The sequence below is a fragment of the Lagopus leucura genome, unplaced genomic scaffold (genome assembly GCF_019238085.1).
Source record: "Lagopus leucura isolate 7727_CA_CO unplaced genomic scaffold, USGS_WTPT01 230-1_obj-0_obj, whole genome shotgun sequence".
In the NCBI taxonomy this organism is placed as follows: Eukaryota; Metazoa; Chordata; class Aves; order Galliformes; family Phasianidae; genus Lagopus; species Lagopus leucura.
Genome location: NW_024967445.1, coordinates 29 through 14,233, shown reverse-complemented (window position 1 = coordinate 14,233; position 14,205 = coordinate 29). Strand labels below are relative to the sequence as shown.

Genomic DNA, 14,205 nt, shown 5'->3' with positions numbered 1-14,205 from the left:
CCCCCCCCCCCCCCCCCCCCCCACCCCTCCGCCCCATCGAGGGGGAAGCGGCCCGGCAGCCCCCCAACGGGCTCTCACCGACCACCACGCAGAGCACGTCGAGCACCACGAAGACCTTCCTGCGTTCCATACCGGCACCGGTTCGGTAACGGCCCAATGGACCGATCCTATGGTTCACATGGCCCGGAACAACGCGGGCCCGACCGGGAGCAAAAGTCCGGGCGGACGGGGCGGGACGGGGCGGCACCGACAGACGGGGCGGGGGGCGGGACGGCGGGGCCGGGGGCAGGTACGGGGCGGAGCCCCCCCTCCGAGCACCGGCTGAGGGGTCCGGAGCGCTTCGGGGACACCGGCGGTGTTAATTGGGCTCCGTAGCGACGGAACGCAGCGTTGTTCCACCGGATGGGGATCCGCCCCCCGCCCCGTGCCGAAGGAATGAGGGAGAAGAAAAACCCCGACAGCCCGGGGGCTGTTTTTCTAATGATAACAATGCAATAAAACAGAAAAATAAAGGGACAAAAAGGAAATTACAGAATCGGGGTGGATGAAGGCAGCCGCAGATGCGGGCGCTGGGGCAGCAGCCTGCAGATGAGCGGCGCTGGGAGCGATGGGCGCCGTGTGGGGCGGCAGGACGAGGCGCTCTTTGCTCCGGAGCTGCGACCCAAACGAGTCGCGCTGTTTTCCCGTCGGAGCAGAACGGCAGCGGGGCCGGGATGTGCCGAACCTGCGGCACCCGGATTGGAGCAAAGGTCGGAGCTGCTGCCCGCGGTGATTCCGCGGAGCTGTTTGTTCCAGGCCTGGCGCTCGGTTAGGAACGGAAGGAGACATAAATCACACAGAAAGCGCCCAAGTGATGATGGCTGCTGGGCTTCAGCACGCCGTGAGCGGCCCGGGGAGAACCTCGAGGCTGTGGTTGGAAGCAGAAGGGTTGGAAACCTTCTTGGGCTGCTCCGGGGTTGCAGGAGAGGAGCAGAACTGCTGCCTGGCTTCCTCTGCTCCCAGCCCCTTTCCCTTGCTTCCCCCTTCTCTTTCCCTTCCCTTTTCCTTCCATGCCCTTTACCCTTTTCCTACCCCTTTCCTTTCCCCTTCCATTTCCTTTCCCCTTTTCCTTCCCTTTCCCTTTTCCTTTCCCTTCCTCTTTCCTCCCCCCTTCCCTTCCATTTCCTTTCCCTTTTTCTTACCCCTTCCATTTCCCCTTCCATTTCCCCTTCCTTCCTCCTCTCCTTCCAAACTCTTCCCCTTCTTCCCTTCCCCCTTTCCCTTCCTTTCTCTCCCCCCCTCCCTTTCCCCCCCTTCCATCCACTCTGCTCTCCCCTCGTTCAAGATTTGCCCCAGCCACACCGAATGCACAACAGCAATAGAAAAATAAAAAAGCCCGAGCAGGGTTATGGCAGTGCTGGGAGCTGAGATTTGACCACGGAGGCACAGAAACGGGGCAGGACGGGGCCAACCGCGGGCACACGGCTCCGTGCCGACACGGGGCAGAGCAGCACCCCGATAAGCGGCTGCTCCCCGCCCGGCATTGCAGGACTTTGCCCCGCTGGGGCCGTGGGACGACGCCAAACAACAGGAGCCACCCGGAACGCCCCAACCTCACGGGTATCATAGAATCGTCTGAGTTGAACGAGGTCCTAAAGGACATTTCCATCACAACGAGCCCCGAGCATCGCTTTCTGATGGCTGCGATGGTTTTTGAGTAATTAAAAGCGGAGCGTTTAGCGCAGCCCTGTGTCACATTGTGGGATTGCTGCAGACGCAACGCAAAGCCCGTGTGCCGTGGCTGGAAACCCCAAAACATCCCACTGAGGTCCCCAGGTTGGGAAATGCGTCCCTTCCCACCCCATGTGTGGGGACAGGAGATGAGGGATGCGGGTCCCGGGGTCCCTTCTAATTGAGCAGCCCCTCAAGGGATGGGGAGACAAGATCCCAAAGGTCTCTGGGATCCCCAGCCCAGAGCAGCGCTCAGCTGAACGCCCCGAGATGTTCTCTCTCGTAGGGATAATGAATATTCACCCAGGGGAGGGGAGGGTCAGGCAGAAGGGGGTCAGTTTTGGGGTGTCCTACATAGGGGGTGCCATGGATAGGAGAAACTCGAGGTGCCCTCGGTGGTCCTGGGTGGGGGGTGGCACTTTGGGGGGTGGGGGGTTACCCCGTGGGGTGAGTCCATTAGAGCTCAGGGGGCTCTTGGGTTCTCCCCCATTAAAGGGTCCTAAGGTGCCTACGAAGAGCTCTTAGGGTCCCTCCCCTATTAGGGGCGGAGTGTGGTGCTGTGGCAGCAGAGCAGCTGTGGACCCCTTATCCAATTATCGGCAATTAGCGGCCATAAAAGGGCGGCGAGCTGGGGAGGGAGCCGGCTGTGTGACAGCGGGGCTATGGCGGCAGGGCAGCCATACGGGCAGGTGAGGCTGTGGGTGGAAGGGAAAATCTGTGCCACCCTACATGGAGCAGCTCCTTTCCCTGTGCTCTGCTGGAGCTGCGGCAGCGGGGTCAGGGAGTTGTGGGCTCCCATTTTATGGGGGTATCCTATAGGAAAGGAGGGCTGCTTCCTCACCAGCAAGGATCCCAAAAGGGACTTTGGGGCTGGAGCATCCCCCAGTTCTGCTGCTGGGTGCCTCCAGCTGGTTTGGAGCCCTTTTTTGCAACTTTTTTGCTGTTCTGCTTTTGGGTGATTGCATGGCTTCCCTGCTCAGCTGGGGGGATCCATCCTGCAGGGCTGCTGAGCACCAGGTTGAATACAGAGAGCTGCATGGGGAACACTTGGTTTGGTGGCTGTCTGTAGGGTGTCCCTCCTGTGCCCCCCCCCAGGGTGCCCGCGTCTGGATTCCTGACTCTATCCATGTCTGGAGAGCAGCAGAAATAACCAAAGGCTATGAGGAAGGAGACTCCATCCTGCACCTCCGCCTGGAGGATGGCTCGGTGAGGTTGGGGCCGTGTGGGTCCTGAGATAAGATCGTCTTTGCACCCCAAACCAGCCTGTGTTCCTTGGTGGAGAGGCCACAGCGTGCCTAGTGGCTGTACAGGAGCGTGGCTCACTGTGGCTGTGCCCCCTGCCCACCTGGGGGCTGTCTGTCCCCGCTCAGTGCTCACCCACTCTCCCTTTCCCCAACCCTACAGCCTCTCATTTACCCCCTGGGCTCTCAGCTGCCTCCGCTCTGCAACCCTGAGTGCCTCTCAGGCAAGGATGACCTGGTGGCTCTGAGCCACCTGCACGAGCCGGCAGTGCTGCATTCGCTCCGTGTGCGCTTCCTGGAGGCCAATGCCATCTACACCTACTGCGGTGAGCCCTCGTCCCTCCAGCCCTACCCAGTGCCCCCCTTCCCTGTATGAGCCCTGAGCCCTTCCTGCAGGCATCATCCTGGTGGCCATCAACCCCTACAAACTGCTGCCCATCTATGAGAATGAGGTGATCTACGCCTACAGTGGCCGGGAGATGGGGGATATGGACCCCCACATCTTTGCGTTGGCAGAGGAGGCCTACAGGCAGATGGTGAGGTGAGAGATCTTTTGGGGGGACCTTGGGGTGGGGTTGGTTGGCCCCTTGGGTTGTGTCCCACCGGGTTGGGTTGTGGTGGGAAAAGGCTGAAGCCCCGTTGGGAGGAACCATTCTGTTGGGGATTCCCAACATGGGGTTGTACCCCCTGGGTTGTGGCGGAGAAGGGCTGAAGCCCCATTGGAACCATCCCAACGTTGCCTTCCAGGTTTGGCAGGAACCAGTCCCTCATCATCAGTGGTGAATCAGGAGCAGGGAAAACCGCCTCAGCCAAATATGCCATGAGATATTTCACCACGGTCGGGGGTGGTCTGGGGGACTCCAGCATGGAGGAGAAGGTGCTGGCCTCCAGTCCGCTCATGGAGGTGCGTCCCCATCCCAAACCCTTCCCATGGCCTTCAGCCCATGACAAAATGGATGGGTGCGGGGGTTGGCCTCCCCTGGAGTACCTGGTAATACAGAACCTCCCTTTTGCCAGGCCTTTGGGAACGCCAAGACTACCAGGAACGACAACAGCAGCCGCTTTGGGAAGTACATCGAGATTGGCTTCAGCCATGCCCGTGTGATGGGGGCCACCATCAAGACCTACCTGCTGGAGAAGTCCCGTGTCACCTTCCAGGTGGGGCTCTGGGAGGGACAGGGCCAAGTGTTGGCCGTGGCTGCTATGGCGTGCGGCCCCGGCGCTGCTCGGTTGAACTGGGAGGTGGGAACGTCCCCTTGTCCCCGCTCTGCAGGTGCTCAGTGCTCTTCTCACTCCCACAGGCAAAAGCAGAACGGAACTACCACATCTTCTACCAGCTCTGTGCATCAGCTGCCCTGCCTGAGCTGCAGGCTCTGCATCTGCGTGAGTGCCCCGTGTCCCCATGGCGATGCCAGCACTCTGCCTTCCTCCCCCCCTTTTCTCCTCCCCCAAACCTTTGGGGCTGCTGGCTGGGTGCGCTGCCCCAAGGGAACCTGGTGGGGCTGTGCTGCTTTCATCACCCACACATCTCCTCCTTAGGTGGAGCAGAGACCTTCTACTACACCCAGCAGGGCCGCTGCAGCGCAGGCACTGATGATGCATCTGACCTGGACAGCACACGGCACGCCTTCTCCCTGCTGGGTACTGTCCTGGGTTGGGGAAAAACAGTGGGGTGGGCATCTCTGTTATCCTGTGGGCTGTCACCATCATCCCACCGCCCTCACCTTGCTGTTGGTTGGGTACCCCATTGCTGGCCAGCTGGGTATCTGCTGGCTGCTCCCTTCTCTGCAGTTCGTGCTGTGCAGGATCTGACCCCAACCCCTCGCTCTGTGCCTGTAGGTGTCCCTGAGGTTGACCAGCTGGAGCTCTTTGCCATCCTTGCTGCCATCCTGCATCTGGGCAACGTCACCATCAGAGGGAGGGACCGCCATGGGGAAGGCTGCTTTGTGGAGGTGGGTGAGAGCCCCACGTGTGTCCCCATGTGTGTCCCCACGCATCCCAGTGCTGCTGGTGACCTCTCTGTCCCTTCTCAGCCCAACAGTGAGGCCTTGGGGCTGTTCTGTGCGCTGCTGGGCATCGAGGAGGTGCAGGTGACTCGCTGGCTCTGCCACCGCAAGCTGGTGACGGCGGGTGAGACCTACATGAAGCCACTCAGCAGGCAGCAGGCGCTGGACTGCCGGGATGCCCTGGCCAAGCACATGTATGGGCAGGTCTTCAGGTGGATGACAAGCAGGGTCAACCGTGCCCTGCGCTCACCGGAGGGCCACCACAGCTCCATTGGCATCCTGGACATCTATGGGTAAGGACAGCTCTCCTTCTCTTTGTGATCCTCCTCTGGCCACTGTTGGGTCTGTGGATGGGGTTGTGCTGTCCCCATAGTGGGGCTGGGGTCCGTGGCTGTGCCCTGCCTCAGCCAGCAATCTGCTGCCCACAGATTTGAGATGTTTGACTTCAACAGCTTTGAGCAGTTCTGCATCAACTACGCCAATGAGAAGCTGCAACAGCTCTTCAACCTGGTGGGTATCACCCAAATGTCTCCTCGCTGGGAGGGCAGCACAGCTCCCTGTGTCCTGCTGTGCTGCTCCTTCTGTCCTCCTGCCCTGGGAATGTGGCTGCTCCCTCAAAACCTGGGGCTGGAGATGGGCATGGAGCCCTCTGCTCTCCACAAGCTCTGAGAGAAGGGGAAGGGCTGCTGTGTGCAAACCTCTGCCCTCACCTTGGTCCTGCTCTGCTCTCCTATCCCTCCAGCACGTCTTCAAGCTGGAGCAGGAGGAATATGTGGCTGAGGAGATCCCATGGGTCTTCATTGACTTCTGTGACAACCAGCCATGCATTGAGCTCATCGAGGGTCGACTGGGCGTGCTGGACCTGCTGAATGAGGAGTGCAAGGTGGGTTGGGGTGCTGGCAGCATTGCAGCCCTCCAGAGCCCCCCCGGGCCCCCCCCCCCCCCCCCCACCAGCTGCTTCCCCTGACCCCTCTGCCCTTCAGATGCCCCAGGGCAGTGATGGGAGCTGGGCCCAGAAGCTGTACCAGACCCACCTTGGCAGTTCCCACTTCCAGAAGCCCAAGAGGCCGACGGATGCCTTCATTGTGTGCCATTTTGCTGGCAAGGTAGGAGAGCCACTCTGGTCCCCTGGGCAGCTCTGGCTCCTAAGGCTGTTGTTCCAAGAGCCCTGCAGCAAGTTGGGCTGGGAAAATCCCAGGGTAACGCTGTGCTGTTCCCTGCCAGGTGGAGTATCAGTGTGATGGGTTTGTGGAGAAGAACAGGGACACCATCCCCGAGGAGCTGGTGGGGCTGCTGAGAGCCAGCAAGGTGCGAGCATCCCAGGGCTGGAAGGGTGGGTGATGTGGGAGAAATGAGCTGTGGGTGCCCCCACCCCGTTCCCATGGGTTGCCACCATCTGGGGTGTGTGATGTCACCTCCCTGTGGAGGGGCTGGGGGGCAGGGGGGGAGTCCTGTTGCCCTCGGTTGGTAACACTGTCACTTCTTTCCTCTGCATTGCGTGGTCCTGGCAGAAGGTAAGGGACATCTCAGGGGACACCTTGGGCTGCTCTCGTGGCAGGGTGTCTGTGGGTGCACTGGGGTTCTTCTGGGGGCAGGAGGAGGGGGCACAGCTGGTTCTTGCATATCGGGGCTGTGGGGCTGGGCTCGTGGGGCTGTGTCCTGTATCAAGGGCTCTGGGTGCACAGTGTGATGCTGGCTCTCATGGCCCTGCTCTGTGCAGTCTGCGCTGCTCACTGAGCTCTTCCTGGAGGATGGCGATGGCCCCACATCCCGCAGGTCCAGTGGGTCCAGGTCTGCCCGCCCCAGCCGCAGGTCAATTCCTGGTACCCAGAAGAGCAAGAAGTCCATCTCCAGCCAGGTATGGGGCAGGGGGAGGGGAGGAGGACCCTGCTATGTGCTGGAGAGGCTCTGAGTGCTCTCCTGTTGTCCTCTACAGTTCAAATCCTCTCTGCACCGGCTGATGGAGACGCTGGGCAGCACCACACCACACTACGTGCGCTGCATCAAACCCAACGACAGCAAGCTGCCCTTCGTGTGAGTGCCGTGGGGCTGGGGGCTCATGGAGCTGTGCCATCTCCCCGACCTGCATCCTTTGTGCCCCATATGTGCACCCCCAGCTGATGCCAGAATGAAATAACCCTTTCATTTCTGCCCCAGCTTTGACTCCAGGAGAGCAGTGGAGCAGCTGAGAGCTTGTGGAGTGCTGGAAACCATCCGGATCAGTGCTGCTGGTTACCCCTCCAGGTAACCCCCTGCTCCCCCAGCACCGTGGGTGTCCCCTGGCTGTAGCACCCCCTGATCATCCCCTCTATGCCCCCACAGGTGGACGTACCAGGAGTTCTTTGAGAGGTACAGGGCCCTGCTGAGCAAGGAGGAGCTGGTGGGTGATGATGCAAAGCAGAGCTGCAGCCTTGCCTTGGAGAGACTGCTGCAAGTAAGGGGTTGCAGCGGGGTCCCCCGGGCGCATCCCTTGTGTGTGGTTTTCCCCATTTCTTGTTCTCCTGAGCATCCTTCGTGCACAATTCTCCCCATCCCTTGCAGGATCCCACCCAGCATCCTTCATACATGCTTCTCTCCATCTCTTGGGGTCCCTCAAGCATTCCTTGCACATTCTTTTCCCCCCTCGGTGGGGAGTCCTCATGGGTCCCCAGTGGGTTGCACACAATGGATAGGAGCTGTTGTTCTGCAGCCAGCAGGGAGGTCACAGAGCGTCCCTTTGGGGGAACCTCCTTGAGGCACTGCCCTGAATCTCCCTTACTTCCCACAGGACCCCAGCATGTACCGCTGCGGGAAGAGCAAGGTGTTCTTCCGTGCTGGCCAGGTGGCATTCCTGGAGGAGCTGCGGTGCCGCCGGCTGCGTGCAGCCTGCACCCTGCTGCAGAGGCACCTGCGGGGCTGGCTGGCACGGCGCCGCTTCAGGCGCATTCGTGCTGCAGCTTTGTGCCTGCAGCGTCACACCCGGGGCGTGTTGGCACGCAGGTGAGATGCAAAGAGCTGAGCCCGAGGGTGGGAAAGGGAGGCTGTGGGGTTCTGCCACCCCGTGCTCATCTCCTGCACCCTGCAGGCTCACCGCTGAGCTGCGGAGGAGCAGAGCTGCGGTGGTGCTGCAGAAGAACGTGAGGATGGCGTTGGCTCGGCGCTCCTACCTGCGTGTGCGCCGGGCTGCTCTCACTATCCAGGCCTTCAGCCGGGGGATGTTTGCTCGACGCCTCTACCGCCAGGTAGGAGCAGGGCAGAGCGGTGAGCTGCGCAGATGGGAGCGGTGCCCTGCTGCATCTTGGTGGCAGCGCAGCACCGGTCCCACTGCAAGCAACCGCTGCTGCATTGTCCCTTGTGCTTGCTGGTGACGCTGCTGCCCCGTATCTCCCCACAGATGGTGCAGCACCAAAAAGCTGTGGTGCTCCAGGCTGCTGTGAGGGGCTGGTTGGCCCGCCGGCACTACAGCCGTCTGCGCAGGGCTGTGCTCTACCTGCAGTGCTGCTACCGCCGGGCGCGGGCGTGCCGTGAGCTGCAGCGGCTGCGGGCTGAAGCACGCTCAGTAGAGCACTACAAGCAGCTGCACAAAGGCATGGAGATCAAGGTGATGCAGCTGCAACGCAGGCTGGATGAGCAGGTGGGTGCTGCAGCTCTTGGGCGGCCAGGGTGCAGCGGTCAACCAGTCCCTATGGAGAGCTCTCCGGTTGGAGCACTGTGCTGTGCTGGGAGGGAATGGGGAACCCCGTGGTGCAGATGGGTTTGGGGTGAGGTGCCCGCATGCATCCCCCAGTTTTGGCACTCTCTGCCCCCAGGCCCAGGAGAAGCAGCGATTGGCAGAGCAGCTCTCGGCACTGAACGCTGCTCACGCTGAGGAGGTGCAGCGGCTGCGGGAGGAGATGCGGTGGCTGCGGGAGGATGCAGCACACGATGCTCAGGTGCAGCGGCTGCAGGAGCGGCTGGCCGAGCTGGAGAGGAACAGTGCTGAGAGCCGCCTGGCCCAGGAGGTGGAGGAGCTCCGACAGGTCCGACTTGGGGCTGGGGGTGATGGCTCTGCTCCCTTTGTGCCGTGATAGAGGTGCTGTGTGCCCCAGAGGTGGCCCCTGGGCTGCATCTGTCCCTCTGCTCACTCTGCAGCGCCTGGCAGAAGTGGAAGCAGTGAAGCTGCACCTGGGGGAGGAGAGGGATGCTCTGATTCAGCGCACCTTGGAGCAGTCACAAGATCTAGAAGGTAGAAGGATCTCTGTGCCCCCATCCTCAGTGTGCCCTCCCTGTGTTCCCATGTGTTCCTACGTGTCCTTCTGCCTACAGAGCAGCACCAACGTGCGGCACGGGAGAGCCGGGGGCTGCAGCAGGAGCTGGAGGAGGAGCGGGCGCGCTACCAGAGCCTGGTGCAGGATTATGCCCGCCTGGAGCAGGGCTATGAGAACCTGCGGGATGAGGTGGCCTTCCATAGGGTGAGGAGTTGTGGGGGGCTCAGCCCCTTTGGGCTGCTGTGTCTTTGTCACCCCCTGGCCTATCCTTGTACCCCCACTAGAGATGGGGTGTGAGATGGTGGCTGTTTGGGATGCAAGGAGTGACTCTGTCCCTCCTCTCTCCCATCAGCAAAGCACCTTCAGACGTTCTCCTTCATCCGAGAGCTTCCTGGGCTCTGAGAGCAGCTACATGTCCTCTATGTCCACTGCCCCTTCTCGGGATGGCTCCGACCTACAGGCTGAGGTTAGTGGTGATGGTGGAGGTGACAAATGGAAGCTCCCCTTTCCCATGGGGTCTGGTGGTTCCAGAGGGGCAGCTGCAGGGCTGTCAGCCCCCAGCTCCAACCTCCTTCCCACTCCCAGGGGCCGGAGGAGCGCTGGCAGCCACCAACTGAGGTCCCCCAGCCTCCCCGCCCCATGGAGGACCCTATGCCTAACACTGCTGTGGGGCAGGACCGCTTTGAGAAGGCGTATCTGCTGCTGCTGGGGCAGCTCAATGCTGTCACTGAGGAGCTGGCCCGCACCCGGGAGGAGCTGGGGAGGAGCAAAGCATCTGCTGAGCACGAGGAGAGGAAACCCCTGGATTTTCTTAAGAGAAGGGTGAGCCTCTGCCCCGCATCTGTGGGGATGGAGCTGAGCTGCTGGGGCTGCCCTCACCCTGCCCTGCTCTCCTCTTGGCAGAACATCGCTGAGATGCTGGGGCTGGGCAGGAGCCCTGAGAAGGCGGCGGGGGATGACTTGAAGCACGCCTACGATGCGGTGCAGGTGGCCAACAAGTGAGTGTGGCCCCACAGATGCTCTGGAAAATGTTGGTTTGAGGGGATAAACCTTACCCCCAAAGGATAGAGGTTGATGTACTGGAGTCATAGAATAAGCTGGGTTGGAAGGGACCCGAAGCACCATACAGTCCAAGTGGTGCCTCAGTTTCTCCACTCACACAGGCTGTTGGTGAGCCAGCTGCAGGAGGAGAAGCAGCACCACGAGGAGGAGGTGGAGGGGCTGCACCTCGACATCCGTTCACTCAAGCAGCTGAGCCAGCAGCAGGCAGCCCTCATCCAGGACCTGCAGAGGCACCAGGGCCAGGAGGGGCTGCAGCACCATGTTGTGCGCCTGAAGGAGGAGAACTGGGTAAGGGGTGGGGAGGGGGACACAGCAGGGTAGGGCTGGAGACCCCCATCTTGTCCTGTGGCAATCTGCAGCATCCCGCTTGGGAGCGATGCATGGGAACTTTGGCATCTCCTGACCCCGTGAGTGGGTGCTGGGGGCTGTGAGCCTTAGCAGGGCTGTCCTTGCTCAGGAGCTGTCCCAGAAGCTGGAGAGACAGGAGAGGACCACGCTGAAGCTGCAGAAGCAGCTGAGAACCTACATGAAACAGATCCAGGAGTTCACAGGTAAGTACAGGCATGGGAAGGGGGACGCAGGGATGGTGGTCACCAGCCTGCTTTGGTGCTGGTGCATCATGCACAAGGGCCTGCTGCAAGTCCCGTGGCCCAGGATGTGATCTGTGCTCCCCTCCAGCAGTGAAGAAAGAGCCCCCCATGCCAGGGCAGGAGCCAGCAGCATCCCTCATGGTCCCATCCTCATCAGGGCCGCCCCAGGCCATGCTGGCGTGGAGGCTGGAGGACGAAGGGCGCATCATCAAGGCCATCATCACAGGTGGGCTTTGGGTAACCTGGTCCCACTGACCCAACAGAGAGCCCTAGGGATGGGTCCTGTCCCTCCCTTCCCCCCAGCTTTGCCCAGCTCTGCTCTCCATTGCTGCCTGGCCCCACATCTCTGTGCCCTCTCCTACAGATTATCGCCTGCAGAGCAGCCCTGGGGCAATACCAGAGCTTCCAGCCTACGTCCTCTTCCTCTGCATCCGGCACGCAGACCATTGCAGTGATGAGCCACGTGCCCACTCGCTGCTGGATGCAGCCATCAATGCCATCAAGAGGGTCATGAAGGTGCTGGGGGCAGGGAAATTGCTGGGTGACATAAGGATGGCATGGGGGGGGCTGCAGGCTGGACCCCAGGGCTCTGTAGGATGGGGCTGTGGTGCTGGGGGTGGCTATGGGGTTGCTGCTGGAGCCTCACTGACCTGCTCCCTGCTTACTTAGGGTAACCTAAGTAACCCTAACCCTGCTTACTTTCTGCCCACCCCACAGAAGCACAGTGATGACTTTGACGTGGTGGCACTCTGGCTTGCAAATGCCTGCCGGCTCCTGAACTGCCTGCGTCAGTATGGCCGGGATGAGGTAGGGTGCTGGGGGGGGCTGTTATTCCCCCCCCTGTCCCCCCTAGGATGACATCAGCAGCTTTGGGCTCTGTCTATGGCCTGGGGCTGCCCCAAATTTATTCCCCCTCCTCCCCCCACAATGACATCAGGAGCTTTGGGCTTTGTCTATGGGCTGGGGCTGCCCCCCATGTGGTGCATATGCTGGGCAGATCCTGCCCCTTGGTGCCCTGGGGGGGCTTTGGGGTGGGGTCACCTGGGAACCCATCACCCTGACCTGGCTGTACCTGCAGAGCTGCCACCAGGGGAACACAGCACACCAGAATGAGCATCGCCTGCGCAACCTGGACCCTCAGGGCCCCTGCCACAGCCTGGGAGCATTGGCAGTGCAGCTGTACCAGCAGCTCGTCCGCACGGCTGAGAAGCGCCTCAAGCCCATGATTGGTAGGATGGAGCTTGGGGGGATGTGGGGCTGGGGGCTCATGGGGTGCCTGGTGGTGGAGGGGAGTGGTGCTGTGGGTTGGCTTGGGTTGGCTTTCTCGTGATGGGGGGCTTGGGGTTGGATTGGATTCATCTTAAGGAGGATGTGGGATAGGCTGGGTTCCCTGTGGGGTGAGTTGGGTTCCTCTTAAGAGGACTGGAGGTTGGCTTTGGTTGAGTTGGGTTCCTCATGGTGAGGGGGTGTGGGTTGGGTTGGATTGGACTCCTCTTAAGTGGGCCGTGGGTTGGGTTCTGTTTCCCATGGGGAGGCTGTGGGTTGGGTTGGGCTCTCCACAGCCCTCGAAGCCAACACAGAGGAGAGCTGTGAGTTGGGTTAGGTTTCCCATGCCTGGGGGCTCTGGGTTGGGTTCCCCACAGAGAGCTCTAGGGCTGGGTCTCGCAGTATCCCAGCTGAGATGATGCATTTGAGGAGCTGAAGGGGGAGGGGAGATTTGTATCCCCTCCAAGGACCTCCCTTGCTCACCTGCCCCACTTCTCACATCCAAGGAGCACAGCCACCCCATCAGCTCCTCCATCCCCAGCTGGAGGTGACGTGAAGCCAACGAGACACGCTCTGATCATTCTTCTTTTCTGCCCTCCAGTCGCTGCAATGCTGGAGAGTGAGACCATCCAAGGCCTCTCCTCCTCCTGCCCTCCCACCCACCGCCGCTCCTCGGCCCCCCCAGCCCACACGCTGCCGGAGCTCCTGCAGCAGCTGGGCTCCTTCCACCACACACTGGAGCATTATGGGCTGTCCCCAGCCGTGGGACATCAGCTGCTGCGCCAGCTCCTCTTCCTCGTCAGCGGCACCACCCTCAACTTCCTGCTGCTGAGGAAGGACGCGTGCTCCTGGAGCCGTGGCATCCAGCTCAGGTTGGCCCTATGTGGGCTGTACATAAGGGAGGGGGGAGGGTTGAAAGAGGGGGCTGCCTTCTGCTGACCCCCCCCACCCCATAGGTACAATGTCAGCCAGGTGGAGCAGTGGCTGCGGGCGCAGGGGCTGCAGCAGAGCGGTGCCCGTGAGATGCTGGAGCCTCTGATCCAGGCTGCTCAGCTGCTGCAGGTGAAGAAGGCGACAGAGGAGGACGCGGCAGCCATCTGCAGCCTGTGCACTGTGCTGACCCCACAGCAGGTACGGGGCCGGGGGGTTGGATGCAGTGACCTGGGAGCCTTGGGACCCCAGTGCTGGGGCAGAGATGATCCCTCAGCTCTATCATCTGCTGTCTGCCCCAGGTGGTGAAGATCCTACGGGCGTACACCCCCACTGCTGGGCTGGAGGAGCGTGTGAGCCCTGCCTTCATCAGCAGTGTGGAGGTAGGGAAGGAGGCTGTGCTGGTTGGGGAGGGGGGCCTTGGTTCTTGGCCACTGCCTCGTTGATGGCCGTATCCCCACAGAACCGACTGCAGGAGCAGCAGGCAGAGGGACCAAGCCAGCTCCTGGTGGACACCAGCCACTTCTTCCCTGTGCAACTGCCCTTCATCCCCTCCCCGCTGCACCTGGATGAGCTCTGCATCCCCAACACCGTGGACCTGGCCTTCCTCGTGCGCCTCTGAGCTGCAGCAGGACCTGGCGGGGTTGGGGTGCAGCTTTGTGTGTGATGTTTGTTGGTTGGAACCCGGCTGCACTGCCTTTGGCACGGCCGTGATGATCTTCACCCCTTTCTTTTTAATGCTTTGATGTTAATAAAAGTCTTTGCAGATAAACTGAGTGCCTGAGGCTGCCTGCTTGGGGGGGGAGTGGGGGTGAGGTGGTGATGTCCTTGTGGTGTGGGATTGGGGTCTCCTTGCCCACCTGTGGGGCTTTTGGGGCACGTTACCTGATCCTATTTAACTCCTTGGTGGAAGCTTTTGCCCAAGGAGTTGGACTCAGAGATGCTGATGGGTCCCTTCCACTGGGGGGCAGAGGGTTGGGTGGATGGATGGCTCTTGAGAATTGCAGGCACCATCCGTGGGCCTTCAATGCTGACCTTAAATGTGGGATGTCCTTCCCACAACATAGGCCATTTTTTTTCCTTTCTTTTTTTTTTTTTAATGTCAGTTATAATAAAATATTTTTACAGAGCCCAAAAAAGTCAAAATAGTGCAAAACATCTCACTGTCATGCAT

The 14,205-nt window shown here is 60.9% G+C and overlaps 1 protein-coding gene across 2 annotated transcripts; it reads left to right on the top strand.

The window, feature by feature from the left end:
• Positions 1-2,364: 2,364 nt before the first annotated feature.
• Positions 2,365-13,752, top strand: LOC122193114 (unconventional myosin-Vb-like). Of its 2 annotated transcripts, none has more exons than XM_042893837.1 (38): positions 2,365-2,399; positions 2,806-2,916; positions 3,115-3,277; positions 3,348-3,492; positions 3,699-3,855; positions 3,969-4,109; positions 4,253-4,334; positions 4,491-4,592; positions 4,791-4,903; positions 4,985-5,250; positions 5,386-5,467; positions 5,700-5,840; positions 5,941-6,063; positions 6,182-6,265; positions 6,469-6,471; positions 6,678-6,815; positions 6,894-6,991; positions 7,115-7,201; positions 7,280-7,391; positions 7,725-7,936; positions 8,022-8,178; positions 8,331-8,570; positions 8,746-8,955; positions 9,068-9,161; positions 9,242-9,387; positions 9,536-9,649; positions 9,769-10,005; positions 10,087-10,181; positions 10,347-10,533; positions 10,703-10,796; positions 10,927-11,061; positions 11,200-11,351; positions 11,553-11,642; positions 11,914-12,064; positions 12,703-12,973; positions 13,058-13,232; positions 13,334-13,414; positions 13,495-13,752. In XM_042893837.1, exons 1-38 carry the CDS (start codon positions 2,373-2,375, stop codon positions 13,651-13,653), a joined length of 5,175 nt encoding a protein of 1,724 aa, XP_042749771.1. In that variant the 5' UTR covers positions 2,365-2,372; the 3' UTR covers positions 13,654-13,752. The 2 variants fall into 2 exon arrangements, with proteins under 2 accessions (XP_042749771.1, XP_042749770.1); XM_042893836.1 differs by having other exon boundaries at positions 10,924-11,061.
• The last annotated feature ends 453 nt before the right edge of the window (positions 13,753-14,205 follow it).

Bases quoted from the DNA above. Each gene is read 5' to 3' on its own strand.
- LOC122193114 (XM_042893836.1), top strand. From the start codon at position 2,373: ATGGCGGCAGGGCAGCCATACGGGCAG. The intron at 5,841-5,940 runs GTGGGTTGGGGT...TCTGCCCTTCAG, and splicing joins TGCTGAATGAGGAGTGCAAG to ATGCCCCAGGGCAGTGATGG. The intron at 13,415-13,494 runs GTAGGGAAGGAG...GTATCCCCACAG, and splicing joins CCTTCATCAGCAGTGTGGAG to AACCGACTGCAGGAGCAGCA.